The following is a 22,039-nucleotide window of genomic DNA, read 5'->3' as shown; positions in this document are numbered from 1 at the left end:
CCCAGCTTCCATTGGCAGTCATCTATGACTATTTATTTTTTATTTATTCCAAAACAAATACATGCCTGCATGTGCTCACTATCAAATGGCTTTTTCAATTTGTCTCTTAACATCTTATCCACTGTCTTTTCATAAGTTGTGAGTCAAGTATGAACAAGGGCAACACACAGAAGAGAACGTCACGACCAGAAGTCCTAAAGCTAACATCTACTACACAGGAGTGTTAGCCAGGATTACCAGAGGCTGAATTGTCATCAGATTATAGCAAATAGTTTCCAGGATTGGCTACCAAATGAGTGTTGTTAAATAAATGGTTGCAGGCAGGTTTTCGCCAGACAAATAAATATTAATATTTTGTGCGAATTTTAAATTGCTTGGTTGGCTGCCTGCTTCAAGTTTGTAAAATATATTTACTGAACTGTCTGGGTCTTTGGCTCAGTGGATGTCTTTACGACAGTAGATGACTGGTCAGTCGGCGTCTAAACAGTTAAATGGCTGGTTTTCTGGGTCCTCTGCCGGCCCATTGGATGACTATTGATAGGTTTACTGGCTGGTCTTTGGTCTTTGTCTCTCCATGGGATCACTGTTACAGTCTAATCTTATTTGACGAGGTTACACAAACACACACACCACACAGGCACACTCAGTGTTTATTAGCCTTGAAACGCCACAGGCAGATGAGCTGATGATGTCATGCCTTCCTCTGATTGGTTGATCCTCACTTCCTCCTCCCCCCTCTCTCTTTTCCTGCCTGCATCTGCTTCTCTCTCCTCCCCGCCTGCCTCTCTCTCTCTCTCTCAATCCTTGCTCAACACAAACAGTCTCAGTTCAACACCACCCATCTCTCTCTCTCTCTCTCTTCTTCTTCTCTTCCTGTCTCCTCTTCTCTCCTCCTCTCACTGCTCCACTCTGCTCCTGCCAGGAAGATGATGGGGATGATGATGATGTGACACTGTGGCCAACCAATAATAACGCAAGGAGTGAGTTTGAGGGGTGTGTCCTGAGGCTGGGAGCTTAAAGCTGATCGATGCTGAGGAGACTGAGCAGGAAGAAGGGGTAAGCGAGAGGGAGATAGAGGAGGGTGGGGGAGGCCTTGTCCGAGCTGTGGAGCGCCGAACCGGGCTTAATAAAGGAGGAGGAAGAGGAGGAGGGAGGGAGGAAGCTAGCACCTGTCAGAGGGGGCTCAAACCTGTGCTGTCATGGATAAATATCGACCAAAGAGGCCGACCACCCTGGCTCTGTTCCCTCAGCTGCCACAAGCCGGCACCCAGGTAGGGAGGCTGGGAGGATCCTTGTTTTTTTTTAAATCAGTGTGTACGTGTGTGTCTCTTGTGTAGTTGTCTGTCTGTGAGGAGGGGTGGATGCTGTGTTTAGAATCAGTGACATCAGGCTGAATAAATGGGTTACTGTGTGTGTTGTGTGTGTGTGTGTGTGTGTGTGTGTGTGTGTGTGTGTGTGTGTGTGTGTATTTCCAGGAGGAGGCTGTCAGAATGAGACAGCGATGGCCAGTCGTGTCTCTGTGTTTGTGGATGCTCTTGGGCGTGTGTGAGTCTTGGCAGTGGGTCAGTTCTGAAAATGATACATTTTTACCTGTGTATAATTAGCTTTGACTCAAAAAATGGCACATTTTCTTTCCCTGATATGTGGCATATATTCTGGGCAAATACGTATTTTTAGAACATCCATAATCATAAGTCAATCTGTATCATGTATCATGCAGCAGACCCACAATAGGTGAGCAGTTTGACTTCCTCAAGGACGCTTTGACAGCTCATATTTACTGGTTAGGAGATTGAGCCAGGTTGTAATGGTTGGGATCCTTAGAGGTAGTCTGCCATTTTGTTAAATACAAGTATGGTAAATATAGGTCATCTGTACCTGTGTATATGAGTAAAGAAATAGGAGAACAGGATCGTTAAATGTCAAGTTTAGAGGAACATTTCTATCAAAACAATTCCAGATGATACAGCGGTGTAGCTCGTCTTTGCTGCTGGAGCAGTGTTTAGTAATGAGTGCTCTCTTGAGGGATCAAGCAGTAGTAGCAGCAGTACTAGTTTTCTGGCGTATCCCTTTAAATGAGTTGCATCCTTTTTACTGTGTCAGTGCACATCAGATCAGAACAACCTATCCAGGGTCTCCATTCAGTTACAGCTAAATAACTCAACACAGAGATGTAAGAGTTCCAATGAAGCACTGTGACCACAGTCTCACTGAGGTGATTGGTTACATTTGGTCAAATGAATAGGTCCAAATCAGGCCAGGAGATTCCTTCATCACTTAGAACACATGCTGTAAATGCTACAACATAATGGTTTGCTGCAAATGTGCCTGTTCAAATACACTACAGTAGTCTACCTGTAACAGTAACCAACAGGCTCAGGTTTGTATCTGTAGTTTTTGACAACATAACAGGAATGACCCATATCAAAATTGAACTTTTCTTTCTTGTGTCATTCAAATACTGTTGTCTAAGGAGGCAGGACATGACACAAAAAGGATGCTGCAGAGTGTTATCTCAACACAAATCCAAAATGGAGGATAAATCAACAGAGTCCAATGATATGAAGACAGTTTCTGCTTCTTTCTTTTTTTTTTAATAAATGCTGCATGTAAGTGGAAGTATTCACAGTACAACCCAAAGACTGGAGAAGAGCAGAAAACCATATGTAGCAGTTAAATTACAGGCACAAAGATCCCACCGGTCGCATGATATACACCTTATTACCACGTTCACGCTTGCGTTTTCATAAATGTGTTCACACATGAACTCCCCCCGCATTCTTGCAGAAATTTTGATTGGGGTTGGCAGAAAACTATCCTGATAAAGTTTGGATAAAGAATTTGGCAGATGCAGGTCACACCTTAGAGTTGTGCGCTTGTGTTAAAATGGCTCTTCAAATGCAAGGATGGGAAGAGTATATCACCATTATATGACTAACTCATTCAGCATAACTCGATCAGGAGACTGAATAAGATAGCCCTCCCATCTCAACCAGGATCTCTTCCTTGAAATCTTACCAATATTCAACGTCTAACTGGACGTGAGTTTCAGCTTGTTGCATTGTTGATAATATCCAATACGGTCCTTAGAGAAATGGTCCTCCTACAGACTGTGATGTTAATGTCTCCTATATAGAGGTTATCAGTTATGATGGGACCGTACAGGTTCATTCAACGCTCAATGATCCTCTCCAGCCAGAAATAGAGTGACAATGTGCTGACAGGCATATATGGAAGGTTATTGTGTCTTCAATTCAGTCCTTCTCAAACTGCATACTGGCCTGCTTGCTTTAATGCAGCAACACTGTAAGAGCTGTGGACCTGGTCTCAGAGGATTAAGGGAACATATAGAGGCTGCTAGGTATATGCTGCTTCAAAGGGTTTCTCATTTAATCATGTGTGATACGTTTGCTTGACTCAAAATGGGTTTTGCATTAAGCCCACTATCAATACTTGAACTTTAAAGGTTGAACGTGATTCTATGCGTTGCTTGTATGGCCCTTGTATGGTAGAAGTAAGCGAATCCATATTAACTCCATAATTGATGTACAAAAACATCCTAACTGACCATCATTAAGCAATAGTTAGGAAGGTATTGAGGGCACATTCTTGGTTTTTGGCCTATTATAAACTATTGTCATGTGGAGTAAGGTGCTAATATGCACTTAATAAAGACTGCACGATTTAATGATAAATATTAATAATAGGCAGCCAGTATGCTACAATTAGAATGCTAATAAGCAACTTGTATTGACCTTAATTTAAAGTGCTGCCAGAAATGTTTGATCAGAAATGCACTTAAATTGTTTTTTTTTTTTCTTTTGATGAAGCAGTAGGGGTGTACAAATAGTATAGTGTCCCTATATCTTGTTATGTAAAGAACATCCAGAAATGTGTCTTGCACATATGATGATTACCTGAATTCTCCAGTTGCAGCTATTGTAAAGCAGGACAGATGCAGATAAACAGACATTAGTCTGACCAGTACGAGGAAAGAAGACTGCATGAAAAATTCTGCTTTGTGTTTGTTGTTTAAATCCAATGCTAATACTTTCCCCAATACTGACATTAACTTGTACATGGAGAGTTTCCATAATGAAAAAAAACATATTTCTATACAAAACTGTGTGTACTTAAAGTAGCCGTAGTTTAATATTAGGCGTTGCAGGATGATACCACAGCATGTGAACCAGTCCATGATCAGCCAGTGTAGTATTGATCAGGTCGTCATGTTAAACACATCAAACCTGCAGTGTGTTGATCACCAGTGAACTGTAAACTGTGTCCTCAGCAGCCTCTCCTGCCTGACAGCTGGACTCACCACAGGAGCTGGATTAGACTAGGCCAGATAACACTCACTCTCACTTAACATGTAAGCCCTGAGGCTTACTCAGTTCTGTGCATGTGTGCGTGTGTGGGTGGGTGCGTGCGTGCGTGCATGTGTGTGTATGAGTGTGTGTAGTGAGTGACTCTTATTAGCAGTGCATTAATCAGCTAATTGTCAGTTCTAAAATTATTACGCGTTAGGAAGGTGGCTTTGACCTGTTAATAGCTTCTGCTCTTTAGGTTGTTCAGTACATCTGTTCCAACAAATATAAGCAACATGCATGATAATGTTCAAACTTAAATAACTACAGTACATGTCACTAACTTCAATTCAAATGAATTGACGTAAAATGAATTGACTGAATTTGTAACCTTTTCAGCTCTACATAGAAATGTGGAATCTGCATCTGGATGACTGAACTTTGGTATGAGCAGTGTTCTGGTTTCTGTTTGTAGTTCGAGTCGTAATTACCAATTACATATCAGCAGGCTTTGGTGTTTGCTGGAGACACAGCCATGTGGAGAGCAGATGCAATCCACTGTTATGACATTTGGGTCCCCATTAGCAGTTGATATATATTTAGCCCTAAACGGATGTCAGCATTCAAGTGCAGCCTGGTTATAATTTCAACTTGAGTGAAAGACCTGCTTGACACTCAATCAGTATGTGGATTTCCAATTTACTGTGAGGCATCAGGAATGTTAGATCCATCCTCCATTCAACAAACAAGCATTTTGAAAAGTTTATTAATTTGGATTTTTTAATTTACTTTAAAAAAAACTGTATCATGATGGGGTTATTTTGGCAAGATTGAGATCCAGTTAATTGCAAGTCAATCCTAAGATTTTCTTTTTTAGCACATACAGCTGTTGTCAGGCAGTGTGAGGCCTCTGCGTAACATATTTAGAAGAACAGACACTTCTCTTGGAGGTGTAATCAACCAAATAATTATTTTGTTGAAACATCTGGAGGTGCGAATGTGGCTTTGTTAATGCTCTGAACCCATGGACACTTCTCAAGTTGCTTCTTGGACTGTTAACTATGCAGCGTTACCTTCTTGGCTGGGATTCTTTACTGCTTACTGATGGCTTGACTGCAATGCTCAAATTTTTTTCCCCTAAATTTCATATACTTTATTAATCCCAATAATAAAATTGTGGTTCACACTCTGTTATTTTAGAAACATGCTTCTCAGACACACAGGCCTGAATCAAACACAAGCAGGACCTGTGGACATGCATTCATTGAAAGATGTCATAGTGCGGTGGCAGCCCACAGAAGGCGCCCCCTGAGCTGGTGGGGGTTCAGTGCCTTGCTCAAGGGCACCTCGGCAGTGCTCGAGAAGTGGTCTTGCACCTCTCCAGCTCCAGAGCAAAAGTTGAGCATCATTCCTATAAAACCATATTTTTTTGTTAGATTATACCTGATGGGTTCAGATACTGTAAGTAACCTATAAACAGAGCCAAGCAAGTTGTCTCCTCCTTGTGTTTTGTATTTGAGCTAGGCTAAGCCATCAGGCTAAATGAAGCTTTTATTAAGTCATGCCCAGAAGCTAGGCTGCAGTTACCTCTAATCAACACCCAACTAGAATGTGAAGATTGTGCTTGAATCAAAAGTTTTTTAACTTTTCGAAATATGTACAGGAATATTGGGTAATTTATTCAACAAACAAGTGATTAGTTATACACAGCAGCTATTTACACTACATGGAGCAGGTGTTGGAGATGAAAATCATCTGTGAACATCTGTTTTGATTAATAGTTCATTCCGCGACTTTTCTTCTCAGGATTGATACAGATTTTATGATTCAGCAACTGACATGAATAATACTTAGGGACTTCTGTTTCCTCCCTCTGATGACAAGAGGATGAAATAAATAGTGTTTAGGCCTCCACTACACTCAATGAATGACAGCTAAAACGTGATCCACTGGTTTCTAAACTTGGTTTTCATAATCATCAGTTTTCACTCAGATTGTTTTTTTCTGAATGAATTGACTCTTAAATTTCAAATCGTACATTGTTACCATTTCAAGCCAAATGTGTCCTTCAAAGTCACTGAATATGACCTAATTTATCTGATGAGGCAAATCAAGATCACATCTTTAAAAGTTGAAAGCTTCAACAAGAAAAAGTACTTGAGGTTGTATAGCATTTTTTTGTCTTTTAAAGCACTTTAATACTGCACACCTACCCATTCACACAATGATCGCAGAGGCTGCTATGCAAAGTGTCGTTCAGTATTAACTTATCCCATTCACACACATTCCCACACCTCCGATGAAGCAGCGGGGACAACTTGTCTTGCCCAAGGACACATTGGACAGTTGGATCCCTGGCCTTCCAGTTGAGACATGACCGACTCTACCACTGAACCACAGCCACCGAAAAAGACAGTGACTGTTAATTCTGTCTGTCATTACCATTTAAAACACTGTAAATTAGGAAGACATCTGGATGGGTTTTTTTTTAAGATTGACTTGAAAGATTGTGAAAGCATTCTTTAACAGTTGTACAGCATGCATCTACCAAAAGTAACTTTGACCAAAGTAATTTCGTTGTCTTTGTACTTGTACCTGTAACAATGACAACAATAAAGTGATTCTGATCTATCTGCTATATTGTTACTTGTTCTGAAGACATCAGTGGTGTTATTTGTAAAGCTATGAAAAGGGAGAGAAGATTAGTGAGAATAGAATAGACAGCTATCTCTATTCTTTGTAATTCCTCTATCTCTATATGGTAGCAGCTGTATATGCAGACTCATCAGGGCAGTGGTGCATTCATGCACTGTAATCTGAGAACTGAGCTGGAGCACTGACTTTGCTTTGGGAAAATGTAAGCCCATAGACAAATTATAAGCAAACATTGACGGACTGAAAGGAGGGAATGTGAATTTGAGAGATCTCTGAAATACCTTAAGACATGTTCTCTAGCCCTAAACCCTGCAGTCAGACAGGGGACTTTAAGGCACATGTTGAGGATGATGAGGTGGATTGTAGATCTGCTGAGAACAAGTCTAAGTTGCAGTACTCTTTGGCCTCAAGGTGAAGTCTGGCTTCCCTACACTGTTTTCTGCCTCTGTTTGAGGGAGTAGGGTTTAGCATCAAAGGCAGCCATATTGATCTCTAATGTCTGTCTGAAAGTAATTTTAGGTACACTTAGGCTGTATGGGGTCTGGTTTCATGACAGGTCTAATGACATGTTTTTATATCTAACCTGCTCGGGTCTGTCTCCAATGAGAAATCCTCACTTTGTTTTGAAGGTGACAGATGACCCTTAAAGGATTTTATATATATATATATATATATATATATATATATATATATATATATATATATATATATATACATGAATAATACAATACAATATATGTTTTGAGAGGAGTCATTGTCACAGGTTTACAGGCAGAAAACAAGGAGGGAGGACCCGATTGCAGAATAAACAGAAATGCTGATTTATTTGAACAAAAGCCAAAGACAAGCTCACTCAAACAATAATCCAAAATGTCCAAAATCCACAAGAAGAAAAACAAAGTAAATCCAGTGAGCATAGAACAAAAGGCAACATCCAACTAGTAGAACAGACCAAAAGGCAATGAACCGACGAAAGGGTAAGAAAACACAGAGACTAAATAGACATGGGGTAATCAGACACAGGTGAGACTAATCAGACAGGTGAGGACAATCAGGGTAATCAAGACAGGAGGGAAACACAGAGAGGCAGGAAACCAGACAACGCTGAAGACTAGAACTGCAACTTAAAAACAGGGAACACAAAAGACTGAACTAAGAAACACACAAGAGGCAACACTAGAGAATTACTAAAACAGAACTCAAAACACTAGAATACAACATAAACGAAACCAAACGATGACAGTCATGGAAAATCGTGTCCTGCGTACTGAAGAAGAAACTACATGCAGTAGCCAGTTAGCTTAGCATAGGTGTAGAAACAGGGATCAAAGAAACACAATTAATCTGACTTATCACACTTTTGTTTATCATTGTTTTCTCTTCAAACGCCAATGTGAGACATGACAGAGCAGGAATAGGGCGTGAATATGTTGTGATTATGCAAGCAAAGAAAGAAGTCGTTTTCAGTGTGGTTTGCTTGTCTTTTTGTGAGTGCACGTACTCTGCCATTTTTGTAAGTCTGTGTAGAATATGCTAAACAAGAATCAATATGACCCTGGATCCGACTCACATCAAAGAAAAAGAGGATCTGACTCGCGAAAAACTAAAATGTCTTCCCTTTTTTCACTTTGTAGCAGTTAGTGTGTCATTAAATAATTATGTATTTTTCTTCATTTAAATTGCCTAGTATGTGAAATATTTCTAGTTAATGATGGCCTAGCTGAGATGACACTTCAGCCTTACTTTAACATCACTGATAGTTTCGTAAATGTTGCCAGACAAAGGCCTATAATGGTTACTCGAGTCACAGGCTGCTTAAAGTCTGCAGTTCTATATTAATTGTTTTTAAGTAATAATAAAAAAGGATATAAGATTTTAAAAAAATGCAAACGCATAACTTAATGTAAGTGTTAAGGCAGATACCAAACATGCACAATTAATTGCACGAAACACAACTTCAGCAAATGGTAACTACTAGCTATTTCATTTTGTAGTTTTCTCATGAAAGCATGCATGATACTATCAACAAAACTGTTCAGCTGTTTTCTTATTATATTAATAAAGTGTTTATCGTTGATATATTGATGTTGTTTTGACTTGGAAATTCTGGACAAACCGCGTCCCATATTGATTTAAAACGGGACGCGACATTAAAGTGCAAATACAGGACGACTCAGGTGGTATCCCTGCTGTATATTGTCTGTTGAGTAAAAAGTTATAACAGTAAAAACCTAATAGTAAGAGCTGCATTGGGAAGCCATGAAATGTGAAATGGTAAATAGATGGTACTTATGTAGCGCTTAAGTCTTCTGACCACTCAAAGCACTTTGACTCTATATCACATTCACCCATGCACACATTCATACACTGATAAGGAGGCTGCTGTACTAAGAGCCCATCAGTACTATCTAATCCAATTCATAGACATTCAAACGCCAGGAGCATTTTAAGTTTCAGTTTCTTGGCGAAGAATGCTTTGACATGTAGCTAGAAGCTGAGGATCAAAATGCTGCACCAGCCCTGCAATGAGCTACAGATAACCCAAAATGATAGTTATGTGATTCCCAACAATGATAGGTACCATGACATTTTCAGCTTTCCACTCTGAGTGTAAACGTGAGGGGAAAACATTCAAAAGCTGAATAGGTCTTCGCAGCGGTTTGCTCTTTGACTTGTGTTCAGTTAATAATGAAAGTTTAGATTTAAGTCTATACATTGAAATATCATATCAGACTGTTGCTGTTTTAAGAGAGAGGTGATCTGTCTCACATAAAGAGAGAGAGATACTTTGATCTACACACACACACACACACACACACACACACACACACACACACACAGATACACGCTGAGTAACCATCCTAACAGAACAGAACAAGTGTGCATCAGAGAATCCAGATGCATGATGGGATGTCAGCAAGTGAGTCAGCATGACATTTGGTTTTCCTGATGTTTAGGCTGGGCCGTTGCACATTTCCTGGTTGATGTTCCCTCCTTCTCCTGGAAATGATGTCATGAGAGTGAGGACGATATTAATATTAACAATAACATAAGGATCCAAATGTTTGTTTCATTATACCTTTAACTCAGATTTGTTTTTATCTTGTGAATGTTTCTGTTATTTTGTCTTTTGCTAACTAAGAACAGCACCCAGGAGGGAAAAAAAGAACAGACTTCAGTCCTGCTATAATACATTATTTAAATTGAGCAAAATAATATTGCTTTTTTACAAACACTACTGCCTCAGTACAGCTCTCAATCATCCAGATACTATTGTAACGTTAACTAGCTAATGTAGGCTAATAAGCACTCACCTACTGTAGCTTAAAGCTGTATTTCTTGGCCTTCACTTCTCAAACAGCATGCATTATTGACAGATCCACATCAAAAATACCTTAACCTTTCTGTACGTTGGTAGACCTTCTTGCAGCAGTGTAAGGTTAGGGAGATATATGTCAGTGAAGTGCAAGCAAGTACAGTGCTGTTACCGACTGAAATAACATACGGTGTGCAGTATAACGGTGGCAAGTCCCTAAAACTAGATATTTATCTGAATATCATTGTTTTGTCTGGTTTTCAGGTGATGTAAACATGAGTTGAAAAATGTAAAAGTCCATGCTGCAGCTACACAGTGTGGTGGATAGTAGCCGCTAAAGTACATCCTTTAAGCCACGCTGGTCATGCGACTGAAAGATTTAAATTATTGCAAGGCTTATTAGAATCAAACAATTATGTAATTTTTTAAGGCTTTAATTTTAATTATAACAACTGCACTATCAAAGGTGCAATGTACAACATCACCTTGTTAAGTTTCCAAATGATGACTAAACATTTTATTAATTATTTTTACAAATGATCATTTTGACACATATTTAACTTGTGTTGACAAGTTTATCAGAGAAATGTTTTGTTTTTATTTTTTGTTTTTTTTACAGTTTGATTTTAAACTTAAAATATCAGTATTGCCAAGAGAACATACATTTTTTGAATACTGTATAAAGATATTGTGTTAGATTTTTCATATTTAACATCAGGCACACTGATAGTACGAATTTCTGTGCATACGTTCAGTTTGGTTACATCTTGTAGAGATGATCTTGTAGCTATGACCATATTTGACAGTAGAATGATGAAGTGTTCCTCAAATAGAGGTGTGACATTTAAAGAGTAAAAGTAATGTGATTCTGCAGACCATGTATAGAGATATCTAAAGTGGGAAGGAATTTATGACATCTGTTGAACGGTATATAAAGGCTCCACACTGACCATTAAATTGTCTATCTTTCAGCCTGCACAGAGTCTCAGTGTTGTCTGTTAGATCAGAACCACGGCCGTGATATGCTGTGTTAATATTATCCAGTCTGTTGATAGATTCAGCTTTAGGGACAGTTATATTATTCAACCCATCACACACATAACTGATTGTTTAGCTAAATTCAGTATTTCAGGTGTCACAGCAAATGAAAAATATCTAAATCTGTGTGGCAACTATACTTGCTGCCATAGGAGGGACTGAAAATGTTTGTTCCCCCATTAGTTTTTCATCATTTAATGCTTTTGATCCTGGAGAGAGAGAAAACAATATCTCGACTGCCTGTAACAGAGATGCTTTTATGTGCACCCAAGATGGCACAAGAATGGTATGGCTCTGAGAACAGACTTCTCTGCTGCCAGACAAGACCTCCTCTGTGTGTGTGTGTGTGTGTGTGTGTGTGTGTGTGTGTGTGTGTGTGTGTGTGTGTGTGTCTTTTTTCTGTGTGTTGAATTTAGTTTAATGCTGCTTTTTTGTCTCTTTAACATCCAGGACTGCATTAACAACAACTCCTTCGGGAAGAAGGACAGCTGGAAGGACTCCCACTCCTCCTCCCCACACATTACAGGTGTGGACATACAGTAAAAGATAAAAACAAAAAATAAAAACAAACAACAATTATCACAAATAGTTATTGAAGGTTGCTTTTTAGGCCATACATTGGTGTAAAAAACCTTTCTCATACTTACTTTGAATGGGGTATTCCTCCACTTTTATATAGCCTATCTGAACCTTTCCTTAAGACAAAAAAAGTTTTTTTGGCAAAAACAAGCACTTTTGTTGGTCCTACTTTGATCATGTGTACGAGCACCTTATGATAAGCTGCAGCCATTTAAGCCCATTGTTTTTTTTTCCCGACTGAAAGAATCTACTGGGGAAGTTCCAAAAAGTTTCAGACCTCGCAGGGATCAAGATGCCAATATATTTAAAAAGGGACACATTTTAAAAATAGTAGAAACACCTTTTAATTGCATATAAAGAAATGTACAAGTGGAGATGCAAGGCAACATATAAACAGATTCATGAGAAAATTACTTGACTATCATCTGCATGGATAGTTTTCTCTGTTCCTGTCATTCATCTTAAATAAACTGCTTAATGTGAGCTACTTTAATAATCCCTATTCTTACATCTGGTTGCCTAACTCTTAATCTAAAACTATTGTGTTGTTTCTTGTGTGTAAAGGAGAACTCACACCAACTGATAGCCAACAAAAACCAGAGGACAAAGTCCGACGCAGCACGCGGCGCCCAGCCCCAAAACCACCCACTGCCAATGGAGCTAATGGAAAAACTAACACTCATACAGCTGCTGCTGCTGCAGACACACGCACTCGGCCACAGGAAAAACAGGTGCTCAGAGCCACGCACACAAATCCCTCCAGCACACCAAGGACTCAGAGGAAAGCAGCAGGAGGAGGAAGAGGAGGCAAAACGGTAGGAAGAGCAGCGACAGCGATGAGAGAGAGGACCCTTGGGGACATCAGAGGGAAGGACGGGGTGACAGTAGGGAAGGAAGACAAAAGAGGAGGACGACTGTGTGAGGAGTCAAGGGGGAAAGAGAAGGAGAAGAATGGACATCAGAGGTCAAAAGAAACCAATGGCCTGAAAAACAAGGGGGCTGATGGGAAAGGAAAAGTAGGTGCTAAAGGGGGTAACAAAGGAGCGGCATGCAAGCTGAATAACATCCTTTGTAACCAGGAAGTTTATCTGCCCGCCATGGTGGTGCCACGTACACCTGTAGCACCAAGAAATCAGGAAAAGACCCAAGACCAAGGTAATGAACCACCCGTACAGCTCAGGGTGGTAGAGAGCAAAGTTGGGTTGCTTTCAAAGTGGCTTCCAACAATGGTCAAATCAGCATATGAAATGTAAGCATACTTTTTTTTGGCAAAACTCAGCACTGTTTAAAGGTTTAATTTCAGGGTTAGGGTTGCTGAGAACAGTTTTGAACAAACAACTGTCTCTTTACGAGACACAGAGCCAAATAAGCAGTTTATTTCTATTCTGCGTTGATCTGGCAGTCCATAAAACTATGATTTGTGTTTCTAATCCATGCCAAATTCCGATATGTAACAGCGCATACATATTCAAATAATGTGCTGTTACAACAACAATGCTCATAATAGGTCTTTAAATCTGTGGGGGGTTTATGCCTGGTACATGACACAAAGCTGATTAAAGAATGAAATTTGAAGGCTGAATACACAAATATTCAAAGAGACAAGCAGTCCTGTAAAAAAAAAACAATAAAAGTGTTTAGAATGTTCTCCATGAACATGTTTTCCCTTTAATATATTTATATCATGCCGTTAGATCCAAACTATTCAAATCTGTTTAAATGGGTCCAGATTTTATCCCTGATTCCCTAAAAAATAATAATAGTATGATTAATTCCTGTCTGTGTTCCTAGGCCAAAACCATGACAGGACCCAGGACAACCCCCTTGTTCTCTCCCGGTCCAGCAGCGAGGGAGGCTCAAACAGAATGTCCCTGAGCTCAGACACTGAGGGCCCCCCACCAGGGCCCCTGAATCCATCGCTATCCCACCGAGCTAACCCTGTCATCAGTGAGGAAGAGGGGGAAGGAGATCCGACTCCCTGCATGAACATCCAGAATGGTCCAACCTGCTGCCTTGATGGCAACAAAAACAAAGAGATGGGCTGTAAAAAGTCAGAGGTTATCACAGAGAGAGGAAGAGGTGATGGTAAGTCTGAGGTGCATCGTACCAACCTTGTCACTCAGGAGGAGTGTGCGGGTGCTCAGACTGTACCAAAGAGTGAAGCTTCAGCGGGTTTAAATTATGACTCTGTTAAATACACTCTGGTGGTCGATGAACATGCTCAATTGGAGCTGGTCAGCCTCAAGGACTGCTTGCACGGTTACAACGAGCACAATGACGACAGCGATGCAGAGACAGTCTATCAGTCAGCCAATGAGGAGGAAGACCCGGAGTATAAGGAGGAGAGGAGGAGGAGAGAGGAAGCGAGGCAGGAAGGTAATAACACAGACTGATTCGAAGGAGGAGCCCAATCCTGTCCCAAAGCAGTATTGTGTGTCGTAATAAGAGTGGTTTAACATCTTAATAAAGATTGTATTTTTTCACGATGTTGGTTTTCCTAACCAGGACGACTGAGGTTAGTCTCTGATTCACAGGTTCTTGCCATACAGTTAAAGGCAGAAAGATACAATTTTGAGTGTATCTATTAGACAAGTAAAACCAGAAAGGGAGAGTTCATTGTTTTCTCTTGTTTTTCACAAACATCAGTGAAACTAGGCTTGCTCTAAATAGGCTAGGGTCAATACTATTCCAAAGACCAGTAGGGTGTGGTTGAAGTTTTTGTGGTTAATGACACAGTTTATCAAAAAATGGAAACCTGAAACAGAACTACATCAGCACCAATAGCAATCTTTTCAAACACATGCATAAGTTTGCCTTTAGTTGACATGATAGGTCGCAGCTTAATTGATGAATCTACGGAAGGGATGTACCAGAGGACGTCTCTCTAGCTCACCCTATTCATGAATTATGCAATTGATTGCAATTTATTGATTGATTTTCAGGCTGTTTTCCGTCCTTATTAGAAAGGTAGACATGAAAAATGCTTGGAAAATACACCTTGCTTTCCTGTCCAGGCAAAGTTTATCTTTGTAGGGACCGCTTTTGTTGGTATTATAAATTGGGTATAGAAATGAGGTTGAAAATCACAGAAAAATCACAAGCATCCAAGAGTAAGTGATCCCCCTGAGAGAGTAGTGTTTCTCTGTCTTTGTGAATGTTAATGATGGTTACCATATGGGCAATCAAAATAAAAAGTGGATCAACAACAGATGAAACCTTAAACATAATGGAAATCCAAACTGTTGGACTGGAAGTTTTTTGTATCCGTTAGATTGAGATTTCACAAAGGCTGGTGTTTAAACTGGAATTTTCTTATTTATTATTTTAAGTAAGCAATAATGAATTTGTATTAAAAAAAAATAAAAATAATAATAATAATTAGAACAAGGGTTAAAAAAAAGCAAATTGTTAAAGATCCAATACTACGCCTTGTGGAACACCACTGAACCATTAACATTGATCTAGATGACTGTGTAGCTGTAAAAATCAAACATGCAAAGTATCTTGACCTGGTTGTTGACTTATGTTGCTTTCAGTTGAATCTTTTCTTCTTCTATGCTTGAAGAAAGGAGAAAAGAGGAGGAAAAGCAGAAACATGAGGAGGAGGAGACCAAAAAGAGGAGGGAAGAAGACATGAGGAGGAGGAGGGAAGAGGAGGTGAAGAGAAGGAGGGAAGTTGTGGCTAGAATCTGCAAGCAATCCAAAGTAATATCGACCATAACCTCAGAGGAAGAAGAGTCTAATGGAGGTAGAGCCGAAGCTTCAAGGAGTAGGAAATTCCTCAACCTTTTTACTAACAAAGGCAACAATTACAGTGCCACAGGTAAACAAAAGAGTCTGAGTTTTTATCAACAATCGGCTAACCAATTAAAGTTGCTTTTTGACTTTCTGCTCCACAGTTTGCATCTAAATACAATAAGAATGGCCAAACAAAAAACAAAATGGCACATTTTTTTAGGTACACACGTAGGGAGGGTGGAAGGATGTATGTATGTATAGCTATGCCTGCAGAATTTTTATTTTACTAGCTAATTACACATTACTTTAAATATCTGTGAATATGTTGATTTGAAAACCGTTGACATAGCAGAGCATCGAAAACTGTCTGCTGTCGAAACGCTCCTTTAAATTTAGGAGACATGAAATGAATCCTCCTTTCGTCCAATTACCCAGAATTTGATTTTTTGACTGTTTTCTTTTTTATAAAGTTATAAATGTGAAACTTATCATAAACTTGGATGAGTTGTTTCTTTGTTTTTATTGTAAGAATAAAATCAATGCTGTGTCTTATAGGGGCTGCATCATTTGGCATGTTCTCCTGTGTTTTGGATGGAGTAGAGAAAGAGCAGAGCCACAGAGCCGCCTACCGGTAAACACATATGAAACATTTCCAAACGAATAGTGGCATGTCCAAACAAACTACATTAAAAGTTACATATTTTGTCATGCCGATTTTCAGGTTTGTCCCTCGTCATGCGGATGAGCTTCACCTAGAGACAGACGACCCTGTGTTGGTGCTGAACCAGTGTGAGGACCTGTGGTGTCAGGGTTACAACATGAGGACTGGGGCTACTGGAATATTCCCTGCCTTCTACGCTGTCAAGGTGTCCAAAGATAGTGACCAAGGTAGGAAACTAAAAAACTGGACTGTAGAAACAGATTATTACCATCAACATCATTTTATAAACATACTTTTTCTCCTTCCTTCTCACAGTCCAAAGAGATGGTTGGACAGAACAGTTCATGGTGAGATTTCTGGGTTCAGTCCAGGTCCCCATCCATACAGGCAACGACGTGCTGTGTGCTGCAATGCACAAGGTACGTCGATACAAACTCTTTGGTTACTTATTGTGTCTTCAGAATCAGAATCAGGTTTTATTGCCAATTACATTTACACAAACAAGGAATATGTCGTGGTGTAATGGTGCAAAAAAAGTTAACAAGGAGATAAGGCAAAAATTCTGCTTTCAGGTTAAACACGATGCATGTTCATTTCAAACATAATAAGGATTTAATGACAAATATTGTATGTCAGTGTTTTTTGATTGAGATAATAGTATAGAGTGAAAACATAGGTTTGCTGATAGTGTCGCAAAGTAGCAGGAGCTACCATAAGCTAGCGTTGTATTGCTGATTTACTGTGCAGTGATTTTTTAAATTTGCGGGTTGAAATTCTCATACAGTTTTGTAAAATCTGCTGCTCTATCCTCCCACCCCCTACCACCCTGCAAAGTGTTACAACAGTAACTTATTTAGTCTATGTTTTGTTAGGTCACTGATCCCAAAAGCAAAATTGTTGAAATGGTTAAATGCAACCCTATTTCCAAATAATTATTTTTTAAAAACAACAAGTGGGAAATGTGTACTCTGGCTTTTTTTTCTTATTTCTTTTTCTTATTTTTATAAAACCACATTATTTTTTTTTGTTTTATTAATAAAACATCTTAATTAGCTTCGGACCCCGTAAACATTTTACTAAAAATGGCTTCTATACGCAGGATCAACATTGTGCTTAGAGTTCTAAGTTAGAGGAGCTAACTCAGCTCAACACTGTTTTCTCTAAATCCTTCACTGGGTCTTAATCCTGCATGAGGACATTACAGCACAGAGCTGGCTACTTAAGCTCAAAGTATAATGGACACACTTTGTAGACATCACATTTTACAACTCTCAACTTGAACTACTTTAGAAAATGAGATGGAATTTTATGAATCTCTGCGATGAAGTGATTACCACCGGGTTCAGAGCAGCATAAGATGGTGAGCTCTGCCCCTTAGTGTGGTGAAGAGGTTAAAGTCCGGTAACTTAGTGTGAAATAACTTTGTTTGCTGCTTGATACTGATTAGGTGTTTGCACAATGGTTTACTCCTGGCTAATCTTAAACTGGGATTATTTACTAGCCTTTAAAGTGTCTGGCTGAGTGGCTCCATCAACAGCTTCTTTTACTCCAGTGGAAAATTGAAAAAAAAAAAGTGACATGCAGTATTATTGGAAAGATTGAGAAGGGTGCAATGTGATGTAAATCAGTTCTGTCCCTTTAAACTTAGATTTCCTCTTCTCTGCAAAAGAAGCAATGACTTTGTTTTTTAATTGATATTCTGCAAGTTTCGATAATAGTTACATTTGAAAAATAGCTTGGGGGTGGCAGGTAGCCTAGTGGTTATGTTACTTTTTTTGTATTACAAAATGGTCAGACAGCAGCTTGTTTAGACTTCTTCTGAATAAAATGTAACTCTAACACTATAGACTATTCAAGTGATGTGACTGATTCTCTGATCATTTGTGTGAACAGGTGGCATGTAACAGGCGTTCAACAGGTCAACCTCCTCCAAACTGCGTGCTGGAGGTCAGTGTGACGGGCGTAAAGATAACCGTCCAGGACCAGTGTCACTCCGCACACAGGGTGAGAGAGCACTTTACCTACTCTGCTATTCCTTGCTTTTAAGTGTGAATTCATTTAAAATATAGCTGAAACCTTAGTGCAGGTAATCAAATGTTTAGAGTGTTGGTCAAAAGTAACTCCAAGCTACTCGAAAAATGATCATAATAAACTTTTTCAGACCAAAGCAACTTTCTGTAGTTTGAGGAACAGTTTTTTAGTGATTCCGCATCGCAGGAAATATGACTATTTTAGTTCCTAGAAACCAATTAATTGAAACCTCCCAGCGACACGGCGGTGCAAATGCAGACAGAAAAAAAAAGTCCCTGTGGTGTGTAGTTCTCGGGGAACTCAGTTGCGTATAGTTTCTGTTTGTTCTGATAACACGCTCCATGTAAACGACGAATACTACTTGCTGAACATATGGCGTGATGTTAGCAAGAAAAACAAACACCAGCTAAAGTTTGGACTTGAATGATAATAACACTGATTATCTCTGTGACAGGGGGACCAGTGTTTCCATTTCTTCCAGTTAAAGAACATCTCCTTCTGTGGCTGTCACCCAAAACATAGCAAGTGAGTCCAACTACTATAGGAGTATTTTACTGATTCGCATGACCTATGAAGACTTTCCAAAGATGTTCAAAGAGTGAACTAATGTTATTATTACAATTTCATCATAACATCATCCATTATTTGTATCATCACTACCCTATGATTACTACTTTTATTATTGTATTTTCTATTTGATGATCAAGCAATACTGTCATTGTTTTATTCACGTCAATGAAATGTCTATCATACTGAACTTTGTTTATACAGACTGGTCAATGGCATTTTTTTCTGATGACACACATTTGACCTTGTTACGTCTTCCTACTGAAGCACTTTTTTATTCACACAAAGTTTTGGATAAAGTGTTAGCTGTGTGTTTCTCCCTGGTATTGTGTTGCAGGTATTTTGGTTTCATCACCAAGCACCCTGACCAACAGCGCTTTGCTTGTCATGTGATGATGTCAGAGACAACATTGTATCCTCTGGCTGTGTCTGTAGGGTAAGGCTTTGTTGTCATAATAGATCACTAATACTTTTTTCTGATTGAGGGGTTTCTGTCCATGTACAAAGAGGAGTGAAACACAAAACTGACAACATGGGAGCTTATCTTAATCAGAAAGTAGCTCCTAAACTGTAAATATTTTTTTTGTGAGTAATGCAGAAGTTTTATTAAAGTTCCAACCAAATCAAACAAACTTCTGTTCACCTCCATTCAATCTGGGTTGAGGCACAGATCTCAGGAACAGATATTTCAAAACTTTGTCCCTAAAAAGATCAAACTGAATGAACACACTCATATTGTGGCAATATCTGCATTGGAGGGGATTGTAACCCAAAACAGCAGAGCTTTTGCTAACCTTGCTCCTTTCTGGCTGTTAATGACTCTTTTTGAGAAGTTCGTACAATGGCCTGAAAAGCTCAACACACTGCAGCTTGATATAACGTCACATGACCTTTGTTTCTGGTGAAACAAGGATTAAAGTCTCTCTTTAAAGCCACCAGACTATAACTACAAAAAGGTACTTCCTCCTTGTACGACACAAACTGCAGGTCAACAGGTCCAATAGCCGGAACCTAAACAAAACATAAAGAAAAGGAAATGAACTAGGAGCTGGTCGGTAAACAAAAGGCGAGTGGACAGCTGGGCTTTCTTATTTGCAGGCAATCGGCAGCCTCTCATCAACAGTTGGAGAGGAGGACAGAAATGATGTTGTTCCTCTCTAGGAACCGTCACCAATGGGATGTGTAGTTTTCTACCCAAAACTGTGAAACTTGATACAACACCTCCTGTTCGCAACCAGCTCGTTTATAGATGAAAGGAAAAAACGAAAACCTACAGGACTATTTGTAAAACTGCTTTTTTTTAACATTTTTTGTTTCGTCTGCTTTCTTAGCTCTGTCTAGGAACTTTGGTTAGGAACTGGAGCTGACCTAGTGTGGAAATTGGTCTGGTATAGCCGGAGAGGTGATAATTCACTTTCTGAGCACTGCCAGGGTGTCCGGGTTAAATAAAGTAAAATGCCACAATAAAATGTACTGGCTAAATCAGCAGTAGATCCTCACATTTCCACATAATAAAACATTAATAGTTAAATGACTGATTTTGGAAATGGAGTCTGTTGGCTTTGAGGAGAACAATCAAACTGCTTCCCTGGCTAGAAATCTTAAGTGTGTTTTAATCAGGTAAATTTACCCTCAAGAATTAAATTCCACGTTTTGTACATTATTGTCTCATAGCTCTTAAATATGTAAAAGTATGGCTCAAATTTTAAAGAAAAAAAAAAGCTCCTCTAATCTTTTTCCTTTTTGTGTTGTCCTACAGGAAGGCCTTCCAGCAGTATTACAAGCAACACGTTGGTTACTCCTGTCCCACTGAAGACATCTTCATTGAATAACACCTGCCCTCCTCTCACACTATGTACTGAATACTCACTATGTGCATGTAAGCCCAGTCTTACACCACAAACTGGATCACAGATATATCTTTGTGCATGGTGGATTTCTTTTCTTAGTGACATCCAGTGATACAGCAAGCTTTCCCTTCCTTTGGCCATGACACAATAGAAATACCTCTCTGGATGGATCAAACAAGCTGTTGCTGACCATGAGAACAAATGTAATATAGACCTCCCCAAAAACAAATGCAAATATTTGATAGTGATATATTTTACAAGCTAAAATTAATGACAGGTAAGTATTTGATGTAAAACAGTAGGGATAGCCTTCAAGTGGATGGAGGTCATTTTTTTGACAGAATATTTAAAACAACAAAAACGTCTCCAAAACAAGATGGCCATAGTGGTCGAACTCCAAATTCACGAGGATTTCAACTTCAGGGACAAAGAAATGTAATCAAAACTTTATGGCAGAAGATCTACATTTATAGTCTAAATCTGATGTATTTTTAATATTCATAAACCAATATTTTAGTATAACCATTCAGTGAGGTGAAGAGCTAAACCAGAAAAGGATTTTATCTTAAATGGACACTTCCACCAAATACTTAAACTGTTTCCGGAGATCATCCCGACCTAGCCATTCAGATATTCTCCTTCAAGAAACTATCCCTGTCAGACGGGAGGGGGGCAGGGGTCTCCTGAGGTAACACTATAAGTAGCGGTAAAAGTAACTGAATCCGCTGCACGTTGCTATAATGACAGTATTTACCTTCATACCAATGCTATGTTTAGTCCAATAGAATGAAAGAGCAGAAAAAAACGCCCCCATAACAGAAAACATTATGCAGCAGTTTAATTACGTGCACAGAGCTAGTGGTCGTGTGCAGACACTCTATGCACCGTGCAGCACTAACAGTATACAAACATCACTTCTTTTCTCCAAAGACGGGTGGTCAAGACAAACTCTGGGTGAAGTGTAAACGAAAAATGTGGCTCTATTTGTTGTGAGTATGTGAACCAAAAGGAAAATTAGTTAAAAGGCCTGCATGTTCGAGAGAAACTGTAGCTAAATGTAGTTATTGATCCCAGATTAGGGGATCAATCATGATTATCCTTATCCTTATTTATGAAAGTCGTGTTCAAACCAAAAGCAATGCAAAGTTTTACCTCACATTATTTGTCTTTCATCATTTTGAGATGATTTGTTTATATTGCTAAAACAGAATGTTTGTAGTTGCAGAACATCTGTCCATCTGTTTCTATGAAAGTGCAGTTCTACTACACCTATAGCTAGTCACATGTCAACAGAAAT

The 22,039-nt window shown here is 39.2% G+C and overlaps 1 protein-coding gene across 2 annotated transcripts; it reads left to right on the top strand.

Moving 5' to 3' along the window:
* The first annotated feature begins 809 nt into the window (after nt 1-809).
* On the top strand, nt 810-21,637 carry mapk8ip1a (mitogen-activated protein kinase 8 interacting protein 1a). 2 transcript variants are annotated; one of them, XM_079346938.1, is made up of 12 exons: nt 810-1,271; nt 11,767-11,842; nt 12,460-13,050; nt 13,687-14,271; nt 15,461-15,718; nt 16,189-16,264; nt 16,355-16,521; nt 16,610-16,713; nt 18,188-18,298; nt 18,780-18,850; nt 19,230-19,328; nt 20,652-21,637. In XM_079346938.1, the coding sequence occupies exons 1-12, from the start codon at nt 1,200-1,202 to the stop codon at nt 20,722-20,724; spliced, it is 2,283 nt and encodes a 760-aa protein (XP_079203064.1). In that variant the 5' UTR covers nt 810-1,199; the 3' UTR covers nt 20,725-21,637. The 2 variants fall into 2 exon arrangements, with proteins under 2 accessions (XP_079203064.1, XP_079203065.1); XM_079346939.1 differs by having other exon boundaries at nt 811-1,271; nt 13,687-13,980.
* Nucleotides 21,638-22,039: the final 402 nt, after the last annotated feature.

This window comes from Symphodus melops (assembly GCF_947650265.1).
Source record: "Symphodus melops genome assembly, chromosome: 6".
NCBI lineage: Eukaryota > Metazoa > Chordata > Actinopteri > Labriformes > Labridae > Symphodus > Symphodus melops.
This window is presented reverse-complemented; position numbering and strand designations above follow the sequence as displayed.